Source organism: Puma concolor, chromosome A1, assembly GCF_028749965.1.
Source record: "Puma concolor isolate L17-30 chromosome A1, mPumCon1.1.hap2, whole genome shotgun sequence".
Classification (NCBI taxonomy): domain Eukaryota; kingdom Metazoa; phylum Chordata; class Mammalia; order Carnivora; family Felidae; genus Puma; species Puma concolor.
This window is the reverse complement of record NC_141667.1, coordinates 230,893,493-230,915,215: the sequence shown is the minus strand read 5'-3', so window position 1 is coordinate 230,915,215 and position 21,723 is coordinate 230,893,493. Positions and strand designations below refer to the sequence as shown.

The window sequence follows — 21,723 nt, the reverse complement described above, 5'->3', positions numbered from 1 at the left end:
CTTTGCACACGTGCAGGACTCACCTTCACCCTCCAAGGTTGGAGGAGTGGAATATATAGCATGGGGCCTGCTGGAACATGGCTGGCTCTCAGTAAGGGTTCACTGAGCTGTTGAGTAAGAGAGCCTACTATACATTCTTAGGGATTTGGAAAAGAGAAGAAAAATAGACATCCCAACACCCATGTTCCTCTGTATGGATTCCTTCCCTGAATTGTAAGATGCCCACTAAAACTTAGGGAAATATTTTAGCAAATCTCTTGCCATTCTCCAACATTAAGGTCTTCCTGTCTTTGGCCTCGATAAAAGACTGTATTGGGTGTCCCTTCTATAATGTGGAAAGAAGAATGCAGTGAGCCAAATTCCATTAAGAAAGAAAAGCTGTGAGCACTATTGGCCTCCTAAGCAGTCTCCACGTTAACTTAAATCAGATTAAAGGGGAAAAATCATTTTACAGGGTCAGAAAGATTGCTTTAAGAGCATCTCTGAAGTAATTAACATTTTTTAGGCTCTGGCTTACTCTTCCTTTTCATTCTCAACTCTCCAATTATCCCGAGACCTAGTTCATCTATGTCATTGGAAAATGTGATGGTTTATGGAAGAATCTCCGTGCTTAAGTGGCTGAAAAATAAGGCTCATGAAGAAAAGCAAAAGGAATTGAATCTGTTTAACTTTAGGGAGAATAAATTGAGAAAGACTTAATATGGCTTACAGATAATTGAATTCTTTAATGCTGCAGAAAGTAAAGTTATTCTTCCATTTGAGGAAAAGAAATGTGTGCTAGAACATAATAGATTTAATTTAGGTGAAAGGAAAGCCTTGCTAATGCTGGAAGTTGTAACAGACAAGAAAAGATTATCAAGGGGAGTCACGAATATCTGCTGAGTTTCACACCCCTCCCTCAGGAAAATGTAGATCAGCACTGTCAAGTAGGAACATAGTGTGTGTCTTGTTTTTAAACTTTGTAAAAGTTGCCTTTTTTAAAAAAGTAAAAAGAAATAGGTAAAATCAATTTTAATAACCTATTTTAGTTAGCCTAATATATCTCAAACATTATTACTTCAATATGCAACCAGTAGTTTGCAATATTAATGAGGTATTTTGCATTCTCTTTTTTCATACCAAGTCTTTGTGTATTTTACATCTCAATTCCCACCACATTTCGGGGGCCATAGCCCTTTGTGGCTAATAGCTATAGTATGGAAACAGATTTGATCACAGAACTCCATGATTAAAACGTGTTTGTGTGTCTCTTTTCCAGAAGAGGACAAAAGAGAAGTTGGTGCACGTCCTTTCTCTGTGTGGCCAAGAAGTAGGATTAAGCAAAAATCCATCAGTAAGTTCCATCGTATATCACATTTATGTTGGTACCATATCATTTTTACCTTTGATCTTTTTACCTTTAGAGAAGTCCTCTATGAATTACAAGTATGATATCCACCATCATACTCATACTAGATCATACTCATAGGCTATTTCTTTCCACACTAAGATTTTTAATCTCCCTTAGTTCAGAAACAGTGAATGATTTTGTTAGCTATTTGCTCTAGTTTGTAAATAGCACTGTTACTTTCATTTTTTTAAATTCTTTGGATTTTGTTATAAATATGCCCAGACTACGTTAATATGTATATGTATATTAATTAAATATAAATAAAATATATAATTATATAATTATTTATTACATAGAATAAAATATAAAAATAAAAATATATATATGACGATCTCCTGCACCATATTTAATATACATTCTTTTGGGGTATGATTTTACTCTGCGTATGCACACCCCTTCCTATGATGTCATTATTTGACTCATGGAGAATAGGGATCAAAATAATGATATATCATTATAGTTTTTTTCTCTTACATACATCCACTGATGTTACAGTTAAAACAACAACATGCCATTGCGCTTTGGAATAAATGAATAATCACAGTATTAGAACTTAGCTAATATAAAATTTAGCTTTTATAAAATTTAGCTAATTCAGGTTGTCTGTGAGACTATCATAGCAAAAGCAATAAAAATCTCAGGGTCTGGTTTCACCGGCGTATCTCAGCCTCTTTGTTATTAATAAAAAATAAATATCTAATTTCCCAAATGAAGTAAGAATTAGCAAACAATTGCTCAGGGGAGCTGTCTCTGAAATCTCAAAATGTATCTATTAATGTAGTTCACGAGCAGGTGAAATGTTAGAGGCTCGTAAATACTTGCTAAAGTGCAGATGGGTGTTTCTTACCGGAACGTGCCCCTGCCAGCCAGCAGCTAAGCTCAGCTTATGATCAGTAGATCAGTGGGTTTGTTGCTGCTCCTGAGACCTGAGGGCAGAGGGGACGAGGTGACAGTGGCGGGGTGGGAGGAGGGAGAGTGACAAGCGCCCTTTCCCTCTGCGGAGCGGCCCTCCAGCGAGGACCGTCTCCTATTGCCATTCTGGCTGGCGCGTCCTCCTCAGATCTCAACTGCCTGCTTCCGTGCTAGAAATGTTTACCCAGAGTATGTTGCCGGTCGGTCAGAGAGGCAGTGCTAACTGGGAAGAAGAGCCTTCAACCGAGGAAGCCTGCATTCTAGCCGCGTCTCTCACGAGCTAGTTGCCTGGCCTTCAGTGCTATTTCTCTCCTAGACCCACTTGCAATCCCTGAGCAAACTGTGTGTCGCGGGCCATTGCATGAGAACATAGTGCAAGTCACAGGACTGTTCTTAAACACTGGAGGGGGGGCGCCTGGGTGGCGCAGTCGGTTAAGCGTCCGACTTCAGCCAGGTCACGATCTCGCGGTCCGTGAGTTCGAGCCCCGCGTCAGGCTCTGGGCTGATGGCTCGGAGCCTGGAGCCTGTTTCCGATTCTGTGTCTCCCTCTCTCTCTGCCCCTCCCCCGTTCATGCTCTGTCTCTCTCTGTCCCAAAAATAAATAAACGTTGAAAAAAAAAATTAAAAAAAAAAAAAAAAAAAAAAAAACACTGGAGGAAAGGGGGACATTTCAAATCCATTCATTCTTTTTACTTTTGAGAGGCACTTGTTATATTAAATAAATACAAACGATTTGCCTGCTTCTCAAGGAAGACATAGATAGACATTATGATGGCTAAAAAAAATCATACCGTTCACTTTTATTTAATATCAATCTATGTTCAGGAGAGACTGGATAGCAAAACATTGAGGTCCACTTACAGTTTATTTCTACAAAGTTCTACTAAAATGTCCCAGTGGGAAGAAAACTAAACACAGAAGATGGTTCTAAGATTATTAACATTCAAGAGGTCTTAATAGGAAAAAAAAAAAAAGTTTTGTTCCGTTTATACCAACAGGAAGGGAATTTAGGTATAAATTACGAGCATGGCTGCTCACATACTCGTCTGTAATTCAAATGAGCAAGGACTGTAGTATTTGTCCTCTGTGTCTTATTCTTTATTGGTTCCTGGTTTATCTCTGAAAGGGTTAAATGCTTTGTACTCACAGGCCATTCTATAATAACGTATCTTTGTATCAGTAGCCCTTAAAATATTATGTGATAATATGCATGTGAAGTGTATGTGCATGTGTACAATTTCCGACCTCAGTTCAGAAACAGTGGAAAATTTCTTGGCTGCTCTAGTTTGTCTGTGAATATACACTCAGTTGTCACACACACACACACACACACACACACACATGCTCCGATGGGATCCAGTCTTCATTAAGAAGCAGCATCGTGACTCGAACCTTCTCCTCCTGTGTGAACTTGTGTCTTTGCAATGAGTTTAATCTGAAGGCACCTGTCCAACATAAATACTAAAAGAACATTCTAAAAATACCCACTTAAGGAATTAGGTGTGTACTCGAAATAGATGGCCACGAACAGCCAGTTGCAGTTTTTATAGCACAAACAACCGAAGGGAGAACCGTCTCTCAGGAGAGGACTCTTGCGATTCGTAGGTGATCTTTTCATCGTGTGGGGATCTGGACCTTCTGGAGCACCAGACGAGCTTGGTCTCTTCCGAGGACGGCGCCCGGGAGCAGGAGAACATGGATGACACAAACAGCGAGCAGCAGTTTAGAGTCTTTAGGGACTTCGATTTCCTAGATGTGGAGCTGGAGGATGGAGAGGTACAGTATCTTCTCTGTAAAAATACCCCCCTCAGCCTTGCCTTGACTAACGAAGTTTCTTTTTACCTGCTAACTGATCAGGTTTTATAACAGACTCTTTAATTGGGAAGCTGTAGACTTTTGTTTTCAATCAACTTATCCAAAGGACAGCAGCTTGACTTTGGCAGAAGTTACCACACCCTTCCTGTCTGAGTCCACAGCATTTAAGCTGCCAAGTTCTTTCTAAATGGCAGGGATCTGACGTTTAATGACCACACAAAGACTGTGTGTGTGCAGTCCAAAGGTGAACTTTAAAAGAAAAAAAAAAAAAATCACAAACACATTCAGGTTCTGAGCCTGTTCGCTGGCACCTGGGCAAAACTTGCCAAGAGTCTAATTATTTTAAAAGTGAAATTACTCTGATTCAGTTACTTCAAAGCTTGCCTGCTCCGACCTGAGAAGGGAGCCTCGGGGCTCCAGCATTGTTGTGCTGTTTGATGAAATCACAACTTGAAACAGGATATAGTGCACCCGAGAGCTCTTTGCTCTGCTCTAGGCTGCTAGCTCGTGTCCCCGACACCTGGAGCCGCTGAATTCATGTCTCAACCGGCCAATGCAGATTTGTGGATTTGAATGATAATTATGGTGATAGGATGCTTTCAGTTATGAATCATGTGTTTGAAAACTGGGATTGGAAGGAGGGGCATCATTGTGACCCTCTCATTTCAGTAGCTTAGAGGCACGTTCCAGCTGGGGAAAGTCTACGCCCCATGGAGGAAAACAAAACTGACCAAAGGGAGACTGGCTACCTAAAAATGCCTGATAAGGAGCCGGCTCCTGGTGTTACTTCACATCCTGAGGCTCACATTCAGCTAAATGCACTGTCTTTCCCAGACAAAGAAAGGGCTTTCTGCCAGTCTTACAGTTACAATGGAGGCCCAAATTCAAAGTTTAACCTATCCCGTGACTGGTATGCATCTCCTGACTCAACTAGAAACTTGTGGGAAACGGTACTTCCGGTAGCTGCCTACCTTCCCTAAAAGGATGGGACTGTGGACCAATCCTCTTATGTTGAGGTAAGGCCAAGGAGCTCTCCGCTTTTGTTCCTCCCGGCCAAGGCCTACCCTGGATGTCTGGGGAGAATTCTGTCCCCAGGATGAAGAATGTTTTCTCTACCTCTTCTTTTCTGTAGAAAACAAGTTTAGCCTACCCAGTCATTAAAGAATATAAAGACGCTAGCTGTAAAACACCTTTAAAGCAAGTGTCAGCTTCTCACCTTGAATTATCCTAGAACCACTAAAAAGTACTGCAGAGTTTTTCTACTGTTAACCTTAATAAGTGATAAAGAGGGGCGCCTGGGTGGCTCAGTCAGCTAAGCGTCCAACTTCAGCTCAGGTCATGATCTCACAGCTCGTGAGTTCAAGCCCTGCATCAGGCTCTGTGCTGACAGCTTAGAGCCTGGAACCTGCTTCAGATTCTATGTCTCTCTCTCTCTCTCTCTCTGCCCCTCCCCTGCTCATACTCTGTGTCTCTATCTCTCTCAAAAATAAACATTAAAAAAAATTTTTTAATAAATAAGTGATAAGTCAATCACTAAATGTGGTGAGGATTGTTTTAAAAAGTCTAAGCCAAAATACAACTGTTTAGAATACTTTCAAAACATCTCTGAGCCAAAGCTATATGGGATGTCCAAAGATGAGCTCCCTGATCTGGACCACTGACCTAATTTTTGTTCTTGGCCTAGAATTCACGCTTAGGCACCCTCTTCACTCTGGAAGTTAAAGTAAGGAGGGAAATTTTGATGAAGCAAGAGAGGCATCATTTTCCAGTCTCAGCCAAAATTTAAAAAAAAAAAAAAAATGTCTTATGGGACGTGACCTGGTAGGAGTAACATCAAGTGGAACAATCAGACATGGTTTCTGAACAAATTTAATTTCTGTCAAAATAAAGGAAGGAAAATATGAGGTGCCACTCACTTGAAAATAAATACTATACTAATGCTTTGGGGGACAGTTAATAATGAATGCTACATCTGACTTCTAGTATTCTGTTATTCTAGCAAACAAGAACTACAAAATCATAGTGATCATTTTCTCTTATATAATTAAGATTTTATAAGAAACTTGAGAACGTGGGGGCGCCTGGGTGGCTCAGTCAGTTAAACGTCTGACTCTTGATTTGGGCTCAGATCATGATCTCACCATTCATGAGCTCGAGCCCCGCCTTGGGCTCCATGCTGAGTGTGGAGCCTGCTTGGGATTCTCTCTCTCTGCTCCTCTCCCACTCGCACACACTCTTTCTCTCAAAATAAATAAATAAAACTTAAAAAAAGAAAGAAAGAAAGAAAGAAAGAAAGAAAGAAAGAAAGAAAGAAACTTAAGAGTGTGAAAGTATGTATTTCATCCAAATAAATTAAACCATCTGAGAATATTTCGCTATTTCTCAATAAGATTATAATAAGGGATTCTAGCAAGCATACAGGGTAGTACAGTAAAAATTCTCGAGCTTTAGGGTCAGGCAAGTCCAACTTTGAATTTCACCTCTGCCCCTGACTTAGCTCTTGGCTTCCTCAGCTATTAAGTGGGTATGATAATAGCCTGCCGAGTTGATGTGAGGATTAGGTAGGAACCTCTGGAAAGCTTCTAGCACAGTGCCAGGCACATAGTAGGCATTCCTTTGTACTGTCATTGTTGAATAATTCCAGCATATCCTCATCTGAGAAAGCCAAGCATATCTGGCATCTAGAGCAAAACACAATGATCAAAAAAAAAAAAAAAAAAAAAAACTTTTTTTAGATCTGTCCCTTTTCATTAAATAGTCTCAGAATTTACTGACTCCTATCTGTAATGGTTTGCCTTTGAAATTTTTAGAATCTTTAGAAGGTGCCGTGTCCTTGCTATTAATTGCACATTAGCAGCGAACACACCAGGATGACAGACACTAGCCTCGTGAGATGGATCAGGTGATGCCACCTTTTTTCTCCCAGTTGATGATCCTCATTCATTTCCCCACAACACTGAACAGTTTGCTCACAGAGAAAAATTTAAGCATCCCCCCACCAAAAAAAAAGGGCGTTGAGGAGCACAAGGTGTCAGTCACTGAAGTGACAAGCTATTTCAGAAATCGTATTTATGATTTGTTACCCCAGATACATCATCCGCCCCTAAGAGGATTGGAATTGCTGGTGCTTGGTACTGATTTCTCTCTTTGGGGGTTTGTATATCTTTACCTTTTTTTTTTTAAGTTGCATCAAATGAAGTATATATCGTTGGCACTGTTTGTTGCTGTTGTGTTAAAACTAAGATAAATGCACTTGAGTATCTTTAATATTATCGTTTTAAATAGACCTCTTATTTGTTTTTCTGTCCATTCAATCCGCTACGAAGGAACTGCAGGTAAGATGATGCTATGTTTCATTCAGATCCGCTAAGTAGAAGTTTTGCATCGTCGCAGATTTATAACAACATAATTGCTTTTCTTCCTCCCTTCTAGCGTATGTATGCCTATCTGCGCGCATATTTACATTGAGGTGTGCGTGAGACAAAAAGTGTTTTTCTTTGTGGCTCCAGGATGGGAATAGTTTCCAAACTATAAATACAAGACAATTTTAAAATCTAGTCTGGAAGTTGCATAGTTATATCTCTTGAGAGAAAGTGAGGTTTAAATAGGATCCATGGAAATCTTATGATGCCTGAGAAGGCAGCCGCACAACGGAATTCGTTGTGTAGTTACCTTCTCTAATTAAAGGTGAAGTCAACAAGCGGCATCCAACAGTATACCACGAACACTTCCAAGCAGATCTGCTTATTTTCCAGGAATTAGGAGCTGTCTTTGTATGGCAACTGTATAAAGTTTCATCCAGATGAGAACCATTTCTCAAAAGGGAGTCCCAATAATAATTGCACCCAGGAAACAGGCATAAGCCAGGACCGTCCTGGGCGTACTGACTTGTGATCACCCTACTATCCATTGCCATGTCAGACTTACTTTGAGTAGGCATATCTGGGCAAATATATTTTGACCACAGTGCACTTATGTCCCTTCACCAATAATTCTTACCTGACAGAGTTCTAGTGTGGAAAAAAAATTATTTCAAAGAATAGTGTTTCCAACATTTCTAGAATGTTCAGTCACTAGTACTTAGCTCAGTACAAATCCTGAGTGGTTAAGTTTGATAGCTGACATACGCAGATTGTCTTGAATAATTAGCCATCTCCTAAATTTTCTCACACATAGAAAAATCTGACATAATCAGTAAGACACTGTTTTGACCTTGTGGGTTGACTTTTAATCACCACACACACTTGAGCTAGGTAATAGCACTCTTGCATCTCAGTTCTTCAGCCTCCACCGCGGTAACAGTTTCAACACCGTTCCCTCTAATGGAGAGCTATCGTATCCTCCAGAAAGACATCCCACTATTCTTCCTGCGACAGAAGCCTTCCCTTACAACCCCACTTCTCATGCCTGATCCAGCCGGGTCTTCACCAGAGGTGCAGTTATATCAGTATGAGCCATCATCCTTGCCCGGTGTAGCATTCCCTGCCCCTGGGCGTCCATGTTTCTCTGCAAGCTCATGGTTCTGTCTCGGGCTCAGTGCCGGAGACTTCCAGAATTGTCATCCAAGATAGTTCATCCAGCCGATCCACTGATTGGATGCACAAGAATCGGTGCTAGGATTTGTTTTCTATTCATATTTTGTGTATTTCTCCCAGTAATCTGCACAGTCTTTTTTCTCTGTACTCTTATTCTTTCAATCTTTTTAACTTCTTCACACATTGTGATTTCTTTTTCTCTCCCGTATTCTTGCCTCTCCACATTTTTTATTTCATTTTTTCACTGAGACAGCTATTTTAAAATCCCAGCACAGGGGCGCCTGGGTGGCGCAGTCGGTTAAGCGTCCGACTTCAGCCAGGTCACGATCTCACGGTCCGTGAGTTCGAGCCCCGCGTCAGGCTCTGGGCTGATGGCTCAGAGCCTGGAGCCTGTTTCCGATTCTGTGTCTCCCTCTCTCTCTGACCCTCCCCCGTTCATGCTCTGTCTCTCTCTGTCCCAAAAATAAATAAACGTTGAAAAAAAAATTAAAAAAAAATAAATAAATAAAAATAAAATCCCAGCACAACAGTTAACCTTTTCCACTAGGAAAAAAAAATTACTTGGTGACAGTTTATCACAGCAGATACAGATAAAGGTATAGATACAGATAAGACAGCAGATATAGGTACAGAATATGGAAATCATATTCAACGTCTCCTTTTTATAACCAGACGGTCCTAAGAACAATCATAAACATCACGCATGGGGATCAATAATGATAATAATTTCTGTATCATATCCAGAATGTGCTCAGGATCATTACCTGTTGCCTTCCACCATGAATAGCCAAAACAGACTTTGGAAAAGCTAAGCATCTGTTCTGTGAGAGATCTATGAGAATGGCAAGGTGTGCTTCATTCAGATCCAGGAGAAATAGATCCTTAAACCAGAGGAAGATTAGTAAATTTAATGATCCTAATTTTAACAGTAATTTGCCTCTCTCATATTATACGGTTACGCTAGTCACTGAGCTCTCACCGGAAAAAGTTGTTTTATTTCAGTGACCCATCAGACAGTGTTTCACATGACCAATAAATGAAAGGATTCTGGGCTAGATTTTGTTTAGATTCCCTGTTCGTGTAGGTTAAAACTCGCTTATCAGGGGGCTGCGTACTATTTCCCTTGCTTTATTCCTGTTTTAACACAGAGAAAAATAAAACCCCAGTTCCTTTCTAGGAAAAGATTTTGTGTGGACAAAGATACTTAATATCAGATGGGTAGCAGAGCAAGTCTGAGATACAACTAGAAGCTTGAACACTTGGATTGCCACTTAGCATGGTTGTCAGTAAATTAAAAGGTACAAGTCAGCGATAGTGCTTGGGACCAAGTCAGTCATTTCAGGAAAGCAACTCATTTCCACGTTGGGACAATTACTTAAAGATGAGCCTAAAGCAAAAGTCAAGCCACACTGCTCTGGCCTCTGCGTAGTGCATGATCCATCAGACTTCGCCCAGCTGCTCTCAGATGTTCTTTTAACTCTGCATTTGATCTGCAAAAACCGCTGTAGCAGGAACAGGCTGGAATGTTTACCTAATGAATGCTCTTCTACTTAATACCCAAGGGATGTGGAATGTGCTACAGCATAGCTCCTACTTTTTCTCCTTCTGAAAATAGTACTAAACGGGCCGGGGAGGGGGGCACACCTCTTTGGAGATTGTTTTAATATTAATGGTCTCTTTCTTACAGCTTTTTGGAAACGCAGGTCATTATAGGGTTTACCAAAGTCACAGTTTAAAAAATATAATACTACCCACCACGCCATGGAGAAGCGTGCAGTGCTTCTCCCTGCGAGTTAATACGCATCTAGGTGAAAACAGTATGCTTTCACTACCTTCCACATCATGTGAACAAATTGGTTGCTACCAAGGTAGACGAGAGCTTGAGAGTTTGTCATGAAAACATTTGTTTCTAAGCTATGATTATGACTTAACTGGATGTGTGAAGGTGTTAAGTGCAGGAAGATCCTGGCATAAAAACCAGCTGCTGGTATGATTTCAGGGTGAGAGTATGGACAATTTCAACTGGGGAGTGCGCAGGCGTTCTCTGGATAGCTTGGACAAATGTGACAGGCAGCTTCTGGAGGAGAACCCACTTGCAGGAAGGTCTCCCAGCCTCAACAAAATGAACCGTGAGGATTCTGACGAGTCCTCCGAAGAGGAGGACCTCACAACCAGCCAGATCCTGGAGCATTCAGACCTAGTAAGTAGAAACCTTCCCACTATAGGAGACGGGAGACTATGTTCGTAACTGAAGCAGTAAGCATGGTTTCCAGTCGCTGCTAAAGAAACTTTCCACCGCTGCTAAACCCAAATCCGAAACGTCGGGTGGCGTCCAACCGATTGTAACGTGCCTCTTGCCTCTAGGTGGCCAATTAGAGACACAACTCACTGGGGCATTTGTTATAAGCCCTCGATGGCATGGAGTCTGTTCAGGCCTGGACTTTCCTCAAATAACTTTTATGAGGCTGGAACCTTTTTAAAAATTCCTGAGACATCTGAAGTCTTAGGCAGTCTAACAGTGATTCGTTTGGATGTGGTTATCTGCAGATACGAGTGTTCATGTTTTCCAGTTCTGGGCCATCGTTTGCTCTGCCAGCTGCCGTGTGTCAGTTCTAACGGTAGCGAAATACGTACGCTAAATGATACCCGTCAGCCAACAACCGGCTCGGGCAGTGGTTTGTACTCTTACGTAGAGAATAATTCGAGCTTTTAGAGAAACTTCACTCTGTCTTTTACCTGCTCCACTTTCTCAACAGATCATGACTCGTTCCCCTTCCGAGGAGACGAATCCCCTGGAATCGCTCACCGCGGCCTGTGACATGACCCCTGCTGACCCTCATTCCTTTAGCACCAGAATGGCTAGCTTTGACGCGGCTCTGTCTGACATGAATAATCTGCAGATCTCTGAGGGCTCCAAGGTGAAGAGATTTGGGCAATTATGATGGCAATTTACTTAAAGAAAAAGTACCTCCAAATTGCTGAGAAATCTTGGGGGGCTATAAGTGGAGAGACTGCCTTTATCTTTTTCTTTCTTGCTTTTCTGAAATACTTGAGTTTGCGCACCTGAGCCTCTGTTTTGAAGCGGTTTCCCTCTCGCAAATGAGCAGCCACCTTCTTGTTGGATGAAAGAGATTCAATCTGAGGTCCTTTTCAGACGGAACACTTGGCATTTCCCATACAGCAGGAACACTGCTGATTAATGGCAAAACAAATCGGCATATGTCTGAGATGGCTGTGACTTGGAAACTGCTGTTCTTTGTCATGACTTTTATAAAACAATATGCTAAGTGAGGAGTGGGCGTATGCATGTATTTGGGGAAATTTTTTCCTATGTAGGAACCAGCTATACAATCTGTGCATTGATTCCATTCTGGCCTTTTGGCATACTATTGGAATTTTCAGTGTTGATCACAATATTATGCCAGCTTTGCACAAAACCGTCCTAGCCAGACTGAGGAGAGAAGTAAGTAACGGATACAGTTTTCTTATTTAAAAGGTCAGGTCTTTAAAAAGCTAACAATGTACATTCCATTTAAAGTTGATTTTATCAAATTTCCCTACAATATCATCACCATAAAACTACCCACTCCCACACTGGGTTCACATAAGTGCCCACATTTATGCCCGTCAGTATAGAATTTTATTCTCTTATACTGGAAATACCAAAATAACTTCCTACTGTTGTTAAGAGAAAACTTCCTTCTCCTGAGTTTGGCAGTGCAAGTTTGAAGGAGAAAACTATAAAAACAATTTTTAAGATATATAAAAGTATATTCTTTCTGATACTTCTAGTGGGAGAAACTATAATGCTGGCTGTTGTATGTTCTTTTATAGTGGACTTAAAATAGATTGAGACCGAGGGAAATCTATGTCCTTCAAACCAAGGACAACCACCCAAATTGCAATCACTTAAAAATATTGAAGATGAAAGAATGATTTCTAAGAGAGCCTCACTGCCAAAGGGGTATAGTCAAATTCTTAGAGTCAGTGGAGTCCTTTTTTAGCCAAAAAAAAGGCCCAGAAAGGAAACTTGTCTGAGATTAAAATTCCAGAATCCTAAGATTAATAAATTTCATGAAAAGGACACCCCAAAATAAATGTGAAGTTATTAGTGTTTGTTATTCCTCAGTCCTAGAATAGTCATTTTCTCCATTTTTTCTAGTCTGAATGCTAAATTACATAGATTTCTCCTAGAAAGCACTACCTAAGTGGTAATATATTTATGGACTCACACAGAAATCATCTCATTCTGTCAAGGAAAAGTTAAGTCTAATTTCTGAAAGGCTGTCTCTGTTTTCCCCCACGAGCTGGGTTTCTGCAGGGTGTAATACAACCGTGATGTTAGAAAAAGAAAAGAAAGGAGATTTTTGTAAGAATTCAGCCCTCCCCTAATAGATTAAGTTTATGTGCACTAATAACCCAGACCAGTCACCAGCAGTCAGTCTCATTGGCACCACTGTAGTTTTTAAAAAGCAGATATGGATAAGCCTCTGAAACTCTGCATTTATGAGCAATTCCTTCAAAGACATGAGATATCTTGTTTCCCTACCATATCTTTAAACACTCCTCTTAATTTCCCTATTAATCCTGGATTCAGAATACTAACTGGGTGGCCGGATAGCAACCTGTGATAATGCTCTAATTCATATATATTTCTCTTTCGCCTTGCTTTTGTTTTGTTTTGTTTTTTAAGAAAATGACTCACTGAACTGTGTGCGTGTGATGCCTTCTTTTCCTCTTCTGGTCTGTAACCCAGTTGCCTTCCTTCCTCTCATAAAGAACAGTCAGTTCTCCGGCTGACTCCCCCTGGCCCACATTCAAACCCAGCCTCTTTTTCCATTCTACTTGCTCTGTCTCTCTCCTGCCCCTCATTGATCCCAGTTCTGCCTGACCTAGAGCCCTTTCATTTCGCTGCTCAGTCTACATTTGACAGCGGGGTGAGAGGAGCCTCTTCCATCCATTGTCTCCAGGGGGTATCCCTAAGAGCACAGAATGTATGTAAATGGGTCTTAGAGGATTTCCAGTATGGAAAGACCTGTGAACGGGGTAGGCTCAGTGAACAACTATGGATCACTCATGCACCCTGCAGGTATTTCTTGAGCATTTACTATACTGGTCTCTGGTGATTCTAAATTCCAGTTGCCATAGGTAAAGGAATTCTGTATCAGAGAATTCCCTCTGGATAGGCTTGCTTTGGAAGGTGAGGGTTGTACAGTGCAAAGAGCAAGTCCGATCGCTCTGATTATCTCCTTGATGTCAGGCAAGTCCCTTTCCCACACATGAGTTGTCTATAAAATGTGAGGGGTCTCTGTATTTAGCATTTATATGCCCCCGTAATTACGGGTCAAATGTGGCCATCTACTGAGAACCTCCTTGCAAACTATTGCGGACAAGAATGAAAAGAAGGTAAAGAATTAACAGGACTCCGGAGAATGCCCGAGTCCAGTTGTAGAAACTCACTGTATTGTAGCTGGGAAATAAGTGCCCCCAATTTCTATCACTCTCAGGATTTGTCACCTTTATTTTTTCCTTCAGTGGAATAGATTTTCCCAAATATATTCTCACATGGTGGGGGGATCCTTCCCTCTTTTTCTTCTTCCAGGCTGAAGCTGTCCAGGAGGAGGAGGACACCGCTGTGCACGAGGACGATCTTTCCAGTTCTGTTAACGAACTCCCGGCAACTTTCGAATGCAGTGGTAGCTTTAGCCTGGATATGACTGAGGCAGAAGAAAAGGGCAGTCGAGCACTGGACCAGTTTACTCTTGCAAGGTAAAGAAGCCCCTGGTGGACACGAGCGGTGATGGTGTACCTGGCACTTTGCCTTGTATTCACTGTAGCTCAAGTGAGGTCACGTGGGCGCTGCTGGGAGTCCAAATTGGCTTCTGACTCAGAGGGCTCTCGGCTGGTCAGAGCCATGCAACCGAGTGTGGAACTGAAAAGGGTACTCATGCACAGGGACTCATAAAGCCATTGAGTAACGTAGAATAACACAGAGTAACATAAAGCCATGGCGTAACTCAAAAGCCAAAAAGGGGTCTGGGGACATGGTCCGGGTTTTGCACGCTTTGAAGATAAGCAAGACTGGCAAGCCTTGGAAATGAGGAGTTCTTTCCATTTCAAGTTTAAAGACAAGAACAAGAAGCTCTTTATAAGTTAAATACCTACTCTTTTTTAAGTGGGTGGCTTTCAGCCTAGTCACTGGTGTTTCTGAGACTAGTGAGCTGTAGTCAGAGAACACGAATGGACAAAAATAGAGAGGAATAGATAAAACACTAATGCAGCATCTAGAATAAATAACAAGTGATAAAGGCTACAGATTGGCTTCTGGAAAAGAAAGTCAGAATCCTAAAATCTCTCTTCTGAATGTGGACAAGAACGAAACAGGTTTGATTACGGCTGGACAGAGACCTTCTGTTATGGTGAGCAGTATCTGGTCTTTGAAGGGCAAGCTGATGGTGATAATACCCACAGAAGAATCTGACCTTTCACTTGTGTTTATTATCTTCCCTTTCCTCGTCCCTCTCGGCCTCTCTCACCCTGCGTTTCTCTTCTTGAATTTTCCCTTTGTCCCTTCTCCCTCTCCTCCTGGGCATTCATGCATGTGCAGCCATTAATACTCTCCCCCACAAAGGAAAAGTTAAAAGATTCAAAATGTTTGTTATAATGGTTCATAATGGAAAATGAAAAGGATCAAAAGTGCCAAAGCATGGCAAGTAGTGTTTATGTGTCTGGGGAATGGCCACTGGGAGGGACAGTTGCTGGAGGCTCCAAGAGGTCAGGGGGAGCCTAGGTGTCTCAGTCGGTTAAGCATCTGGCTCTCGATTTCAGGTCAGGTCATGATCCCATGTTTCATGAGATGGAGCCCCGCATTGGGCTCTGTGCTGACAGCATGGAGCCTGCTTGGGATTCTCTCTCTCTCTCTCTCTCTCTCTCTCTCTCTGCCCCTCATCCCTCATGCACACTTGCACTCTCTCTGGCTCTCTCACTCACTCGCTCTCTCTCAAATAAATGTGTAGAAAACTTAAAAAAAAAAAGGAGGTCAGAAAGGGAGAGATCATAGAAATTCTAGAGAGGAAAGGTCTCTTTCCTCCAAGCAGAAGAGAACGTTGAAGGGCTGTGAAGGAGAGCTGAGTCCCTACAGCAACCTCAAAGGGAGGAGGGGACAGAACAGCTGACAGGGTTAGAATTTACACAGCCCAGTGAAGGTTGAGGACGTCACTCCTTGACCAGGTTGTTTTCATCTTTCGCAGCTTTGGAGAAGGTGACAGGGGGGTCTCTCCCCCTCCCTCGCCCTTCTTCTCGGCCATCCTTGCTGCGTTTCAGCCCGCGGCCTGTGACGATGCAGAGGAAGCCTGGCGCAGCCACATCAACCAGCTCATGTGCGACTCAGATGGCTCCTGTGCTGTGTATACATTTCATGTGTTCTCCTCCTTGTTTAAGGTACGGTCCTCACTAGCAATTCAGACGACTAGGTCTCTTAGGGGAGCCAGCTAGCTTCCGGTTTCAGAAGGGGTGCTTGTTTCATTCTGGGTTTGCATTATTTTCTCCTCCAGATACCCCCCAGTTGCCTGTGACTTCAGCCTTTCTTCTGTTTAACCGTAATCTGCTCAACCTTCTTAAACTGGTATCGCAAAGGCCTTGCCCCCAAACGATTGAGTCCACACGCTGTCCTGTTCGCTTTTGCCATGCTGGCTTGTCTTGATCGTGATCCCAGGCAACCGTGACATGATGTCAGAACCAGCGAGTGGTATCATCTGCTGAGCCTATCCTGCACTCTTCTTAGACCCCTTCTGTACCTCTCTTTTCTCTTTACTGTTCATGTTTATCTTTTTCTTGTGTTTTATCTCTTTCCCGGCATGAATTCCTTAAACATGTCAGCCGTAGCTATGAACACTTGCTTCTCCTCAGAGATGCTTCTGGACACATGAACAGTCATACTTTGCGTCTCCTGGGTGAGCCACAGCCTGGCGAGTCCAGATGGTGTCTTTGTGCAAATTGGAAACGGATGTCCCTTCCTCCAGAGCATTGCAGCACAGGGTGTGGCCAGCAGAGGGCAGGCTGGATCTCTATCCCTCCGCCAGGCACCTGTGGCATCTTGCACACAACTCAACGTAGCAGCCTCTGTGTGGACACCTTCAGATTTCAGCTATTATCCCCAAACACACTTACAACATCTGAACCAAAGAGATGGAGGGAACTTGACTTCTGATGGGTGATCGAAGGTTTATTTTTATGCCTGCCTGTCTGTTGGTGTGCAAATACCTGTCGGTTCCTCTGTGCATCTTGCTCTGAACTTTTGCTCTCTAAAGTTCATCAAACGATTGGTGGAGGTGGGAGGGGCATCAATAGAAGAGAAAGATGGCCTGTTTTGAAGCAACCCCGAAGGTCTGCTGTCATCGCTGGAATTAACTAGCCCTGTGTGCTGTATTTGAGGCTGATCCTGTCTGGGAAAGTGGCATGGCTGGAAGTAATGCTTAGCCATGAAGATGAGGCTATGGGTGAAGATTTGTATGGTTACCATACAGTGTAGGAGAAAACTAGTTTTTTTTAAATTTTTTTTTTCTTTTCAACGTTTTTATTTTATTTTTGGGACAGAGAGAGACAGAGCATGAACGGGGGAGGAGCAGAGAGAGAGGGAGACACAGAATCGGAAACAGGCTCCAGGCTCCGAGCCATCAGCCCAGAGCCCGACGCGGGGCTCGAACTCACGGACCGCGAGATCGCGACCTGGCTGAAGTCGGACGCTTAACCGACTGCGCCACCCAGGCGCCCCAAGAAAACTAGTTTTAAAAAGCCAGTATGGGGGCGCCTGGGTGGCGCAGTCGGTTAAGCGTCCGACTTCAGCCAGGTCGCGATCTCGCGGTCCGTGAGTTCGAGCCCCGCGTCGGGCTCTGGGCTGATGGCTCGGAGCCTGGAGCCTGTTTCCGATTCTGTGTCTCCCTCTCTCTCTGCTCCTCCCCCGTTCATGCTCTGTCTCTCTCTGTCCCAAAAATAAATAAAACGTTGAAAAAAAATTTTTTTAAAAAGCCAGTATGTATGGTAGGATTTTTTTAAATTTTTTTAAGCTTTATTTCTGAGAGAGAGAGACAGACAGACAGACAGAGCATGAGTGGTGGAGGAACAGAGAGAGAGGGAGACACAGAATCTGAAGCAGGCTCCAGGCTCTGAGCTGTCAGCACAGAGCCCGTCACGGGGCTTGAACTCACGAACCATGAGGTCATGACCTGTGCCCTACTTGGGCATTTAACCAACTGAGCCCCCCAGGTGCCCCCCTTTTTTTTAAATTTTTTTAAGCTTTATTTCTGAGGGGGGGGGTACTATTTTTTTAATGTCTAGAAAATAGTGAAGATTATACACTAGCATTTCACTGTGGTTTACTCAGGGTGATGAGATTATGGGTGTATTTCTCCCTGCTTCTTTTTACTTTCTTTAGAGCTCCTATTTTCCACTAATGAAAATGCCTTTCTTTCAGCATTTTTTCTAAACTTGTATTTGATCACTCACAAAGCAGAATTGCCACTAATAATGCAGGGGAAGTGTGAAAAGGGACTTACGTAGTAGTTCCAACTTTCGGTAGACGTGAGTAATGGGGGAGTGACCAGCCAGACAAGGTAGAACCCTCTTATAGGTTGAGCTCTATAGAGTAGATCATGAAAGAGGGACAGTCACTTGGCTGGACTGAGGGATGGGCCCACTAATCACCTTCAGGAAGAGCCATGGCAGAAGGGAAAGGCAGGAAAATAAGGAATTCTATTAAAAGTGCAAAATGAACCACATCTTCTTTATCCATGTGGTTTATACATACAATGGAATACTACTTGGCACTGAGAAAGAATGAAATCCTGCCATTTGCAGCAACGTGGATGGAACTGGAAGGTATGATGCTGAGTGAAATAAGTCAGTCAGAGAAGGACAGATACCATGTGTTTTCACTCTTATGTGGATCTTGAGAAACTTAACAGAAGACCATGGGGGGGAAGGGAAGGGGAAAAAATAGTTACAAAAAGAGAGGGAGGGAGGAAAACCATAAGAGACTCTTAAACACAGAGAATAAATAAATAAATAAAATTTAAGAAAAGAGAACAAACTGAGGGTTGATGGGGGAGAGGAGAAGAATGGGTGCTGGGCATTGAGGAGGGCACTTGTTGGCATGAGCACTGGGTAAGGTATGTAAGCGAGGAGCCATGGGAATCCATCCCAAAAACCCAGAGCACACTTTACACACCGTATGTTAGACAATTTGACAATAAATTATATTTAAAAAATAAAATAAAATTAACTTAAAAATAAATTTTAAAAACAAAGGACCACCTGCCTCCAAGATTTCAAATTCAGGAAGCCGCTATTTACTATTTAATTAGTATAAAAAGTAAAGTCTGTTTTTGAGCCTGGTGGCCCTTCTTATGACCCATTTTTGGAGAATTACATACCAATAGTACTAACAGCTACACTTTCTCATTTTGAGGGTTATTGTGCTGCTCTCTCCCCAGTTTTCAGTTTCCTTTTAGTGAAATCTTTTAGAAAGCTGCCTGGACAAAACGAGGGTTGTGTCTGAGATTAACCGGGAGCTGGAGGGGCTGTTAGGCTGAAGACAGAAAAAACAGGCTGCTGAGAGATAGGAATTCCAGAAACACTCTAACACTGAGCTGATTGAAATTCTAACACAAACTATGAGAAAGTTACCATTTGAGGTAAATTTACTTGTTAAGGATTTAGAAGCAAAGTAGTTTATTTTTTATATTGTTCTAAAGTCTGTTTTAAAATAATGGTTACTGGGTAATAATTTATGTTTGGCTGTTGTAGTCATTTTTTCTCATTATAGTCACTAGCTATTTGTGCCCCATTTCCTAGTCACGAACAATACTTTTCCCGCTGCCCAGCAAGGCCATTTCCTCTTGGCCCCCTACTGTACTCTCAGTTACATGCAGACCCCTGATTGGAGCTCACTTCAGCAAATGAAGCCTTCCCTTCCTTCTTTCTCCCTCCCCATCACCTGGGGTCCCGAGCACATCGTGGTTACATCTGTCACACTTGTCACATTCTATCAGAATTCCTTATTGTCTGTCTCCCACAGAGTGGGCGAGTAATGGTGTCTGATTTTGATTTCCCAGCAGCTGGCACCATTGCTAACACACAATAGGTGCTCAGTAAATGTAAGAAGCATGAATAGGAATCTTTTTTTAGTGGAAATCTTAAACAGATGGTTTCTGATTTCATGCCAGTAGACCAGAAGGTTGAAACACGAGCTGGGAGGTGGGGTGGACCCTTGGCTTGAGGGGCATTTTGAGGTTTGGACTTTATTTTTCCACCCATGCATTAGGTAAATCCCTATGGACCTTATCTGCAATAACAGTCATACAAATGTGTACCTCTTTTTTGAGTTTTTGATATACATTTAGCCTTAAGAACTTTCTCAACTATCATCAAATGCTATGTGATTGAGAACAATACTAATAACACAACAGGTATTAAATAAAATATGCTGGGAATGAAATACATTTTGGACATGCCGTCTACGAAGCTGTTGGCCAGTCCTCACCATGTCTGTTTATTCTTTTCCAGCATTTTCCTATGAGTCTGAAGGCCACATTTCCCTGTATTTAGTTGGATTTGGGAGGGGATGGAGAGGAGGTAATTGCCAAAATAATTTGGTTTTAAAAACAAGGAATTGATTTCTAATGGTCCAGCGTGGACATCTTCCCAAGTGTCTCAGTCACTATACATCCTTCCTGCCGCTCCTCTGTTAATGTCGTCATTGTGTCACACGGTGCCACCAAATTATACAATGTGTTTATATGGAAGTTAGGTGAGGACACGACTGAGTGTCTATCCCCTAAATACCACCTGCCTTTATAAGAGGCTCTAAAGCTCCCTGACAGGTTCACAGACCTCACCTTATCCTTAGGTAAAATGGAAAGAACCCCAAACTCTTTGGGGGCCTGAGTCCTACTCCCAGCTCTGCCATTCAACTAGATGTGTGATGCTACACGTGGCACTTGTCCTTCGTCTCTGCTCTGACGTTCAGTCGGGTTTTTTAGTTTTTCTAACTGCACATAAAACTAAGTCAAATATGTATGCTACACATCATACCAAGGTTCTCATATATGTTAAGTAAAAAATAATGAATATGCAGCATGGTTGGCACTTTTCTAATGTAAATCATAAAGAACCAGCCTGCTGTTGTTGTAGGGACGTTCTACTTTGCTCACAACAGGGCAGAGAGGATTTCTCCCGGACTAGGTTCCACAACTCAAAAGGCACGACATCTCTTTGAGTTTGAAAGCCAGTGCCTAGGACTGAAGTTATTTTTTGGTTCAACATTGTGTTCTTTTTGTTAAAGATACTGTGTGTTGGAAGTTTGGGGGCTAAACAATGTTCCCATTTTGTCACCGACACAAGCACAGTGAATCACATTCTTCCTGATTCCAGTTGTGCCTCAGGCTGTACAGGAGGACCTACCTCCTAGGAAGCATCATAGATTTGTGGAAGGAATGTGAGCGCTGGGGTCAGGCTCACCCTTCCTCTGTCACTTACTGGCTGTATGACCTTAGGCAAGTCGTGTCTTAACCTGGACTTCCTCGCCTGATTGTGAGGGTTAATGAGCCAGTGTATGCAACCCTGTAAGACACGGTTATGGACATCTTGCCAGACACACCCTCAGAGGGAGATACTATTCCGGACCCATGTAGCATTTACTTTCATTTGCCAGAGGTTCAAATGGCACTGTTTTGGTGCTCTCTCTCAAGAAGCTGTGATCTCGGGGAACAGGAAAAGGTTACATCGCATGGCCCTTTCTGTCTTGCGCACGTTGACGTAACCTCAGGAACTTCTCGCTGATCTGACAGACAAGCGAGGTGGACTCAAACTGCTGACCAGCTCTGACCATCAGCAAAAAGAAAAGCGCAATTTATTTAAAAGATTATGTAAACATCACCCTCTCGGAAACACTTTAAGAAGAAACTTTGCCCACACTGGGTGATCACCTACTTGACTTGAGACCAACACTCACCCCATCTGCCCCGCCTCTACCTGAGGACCTGTGCTCATTTGACGTTTTCATAAAGATTTAAA

The 21,723-nt window shown here is 42.5% G+C and overlaps 1 protein-coding gene across 8 annotated transcripts in view; it reads left to right on the top strand.

Annotated features, from left to right (window-relative positions):
- FRY (FRY microtubule binding protein) overlaps window positions 1-21,723 on the top strand; it is a 463,051-nt gene that overhangs the window by 416,133 nt on the left and 25,195 nt on the right. For all 8 annotated transcript variants that reach the window (XM_086714061.1, XM_086714067.1, XM_086714035.1 and 5 more), the window contains 6 exons: window positions 1,259-1,333; window positions 3,908-4,078; window positions 10,652-10,852; window positions 11,409-11,570; window positions 14,255-14,421; window positions 15,903-16,092. In XM_086714061.1, coding sequence (XP_086570187.1) covers window positions 1,259-1,333; window positions 3,908-4,078; window positions 10,652-10,852; window positions 11,409-11,570; window positions 14,255-14,421; window positions 15,903-16,092 — 966 coding nt within the window. The remainder of the gene's footprint in view (window positions 1-1,258; window positions 1,334-3,907; window positions 4,079-10,651; window positions 10,853-11,408; window positions 11,571-14,254; window positions 14,422-15,902; window positions 16,093-21,723) is intronic.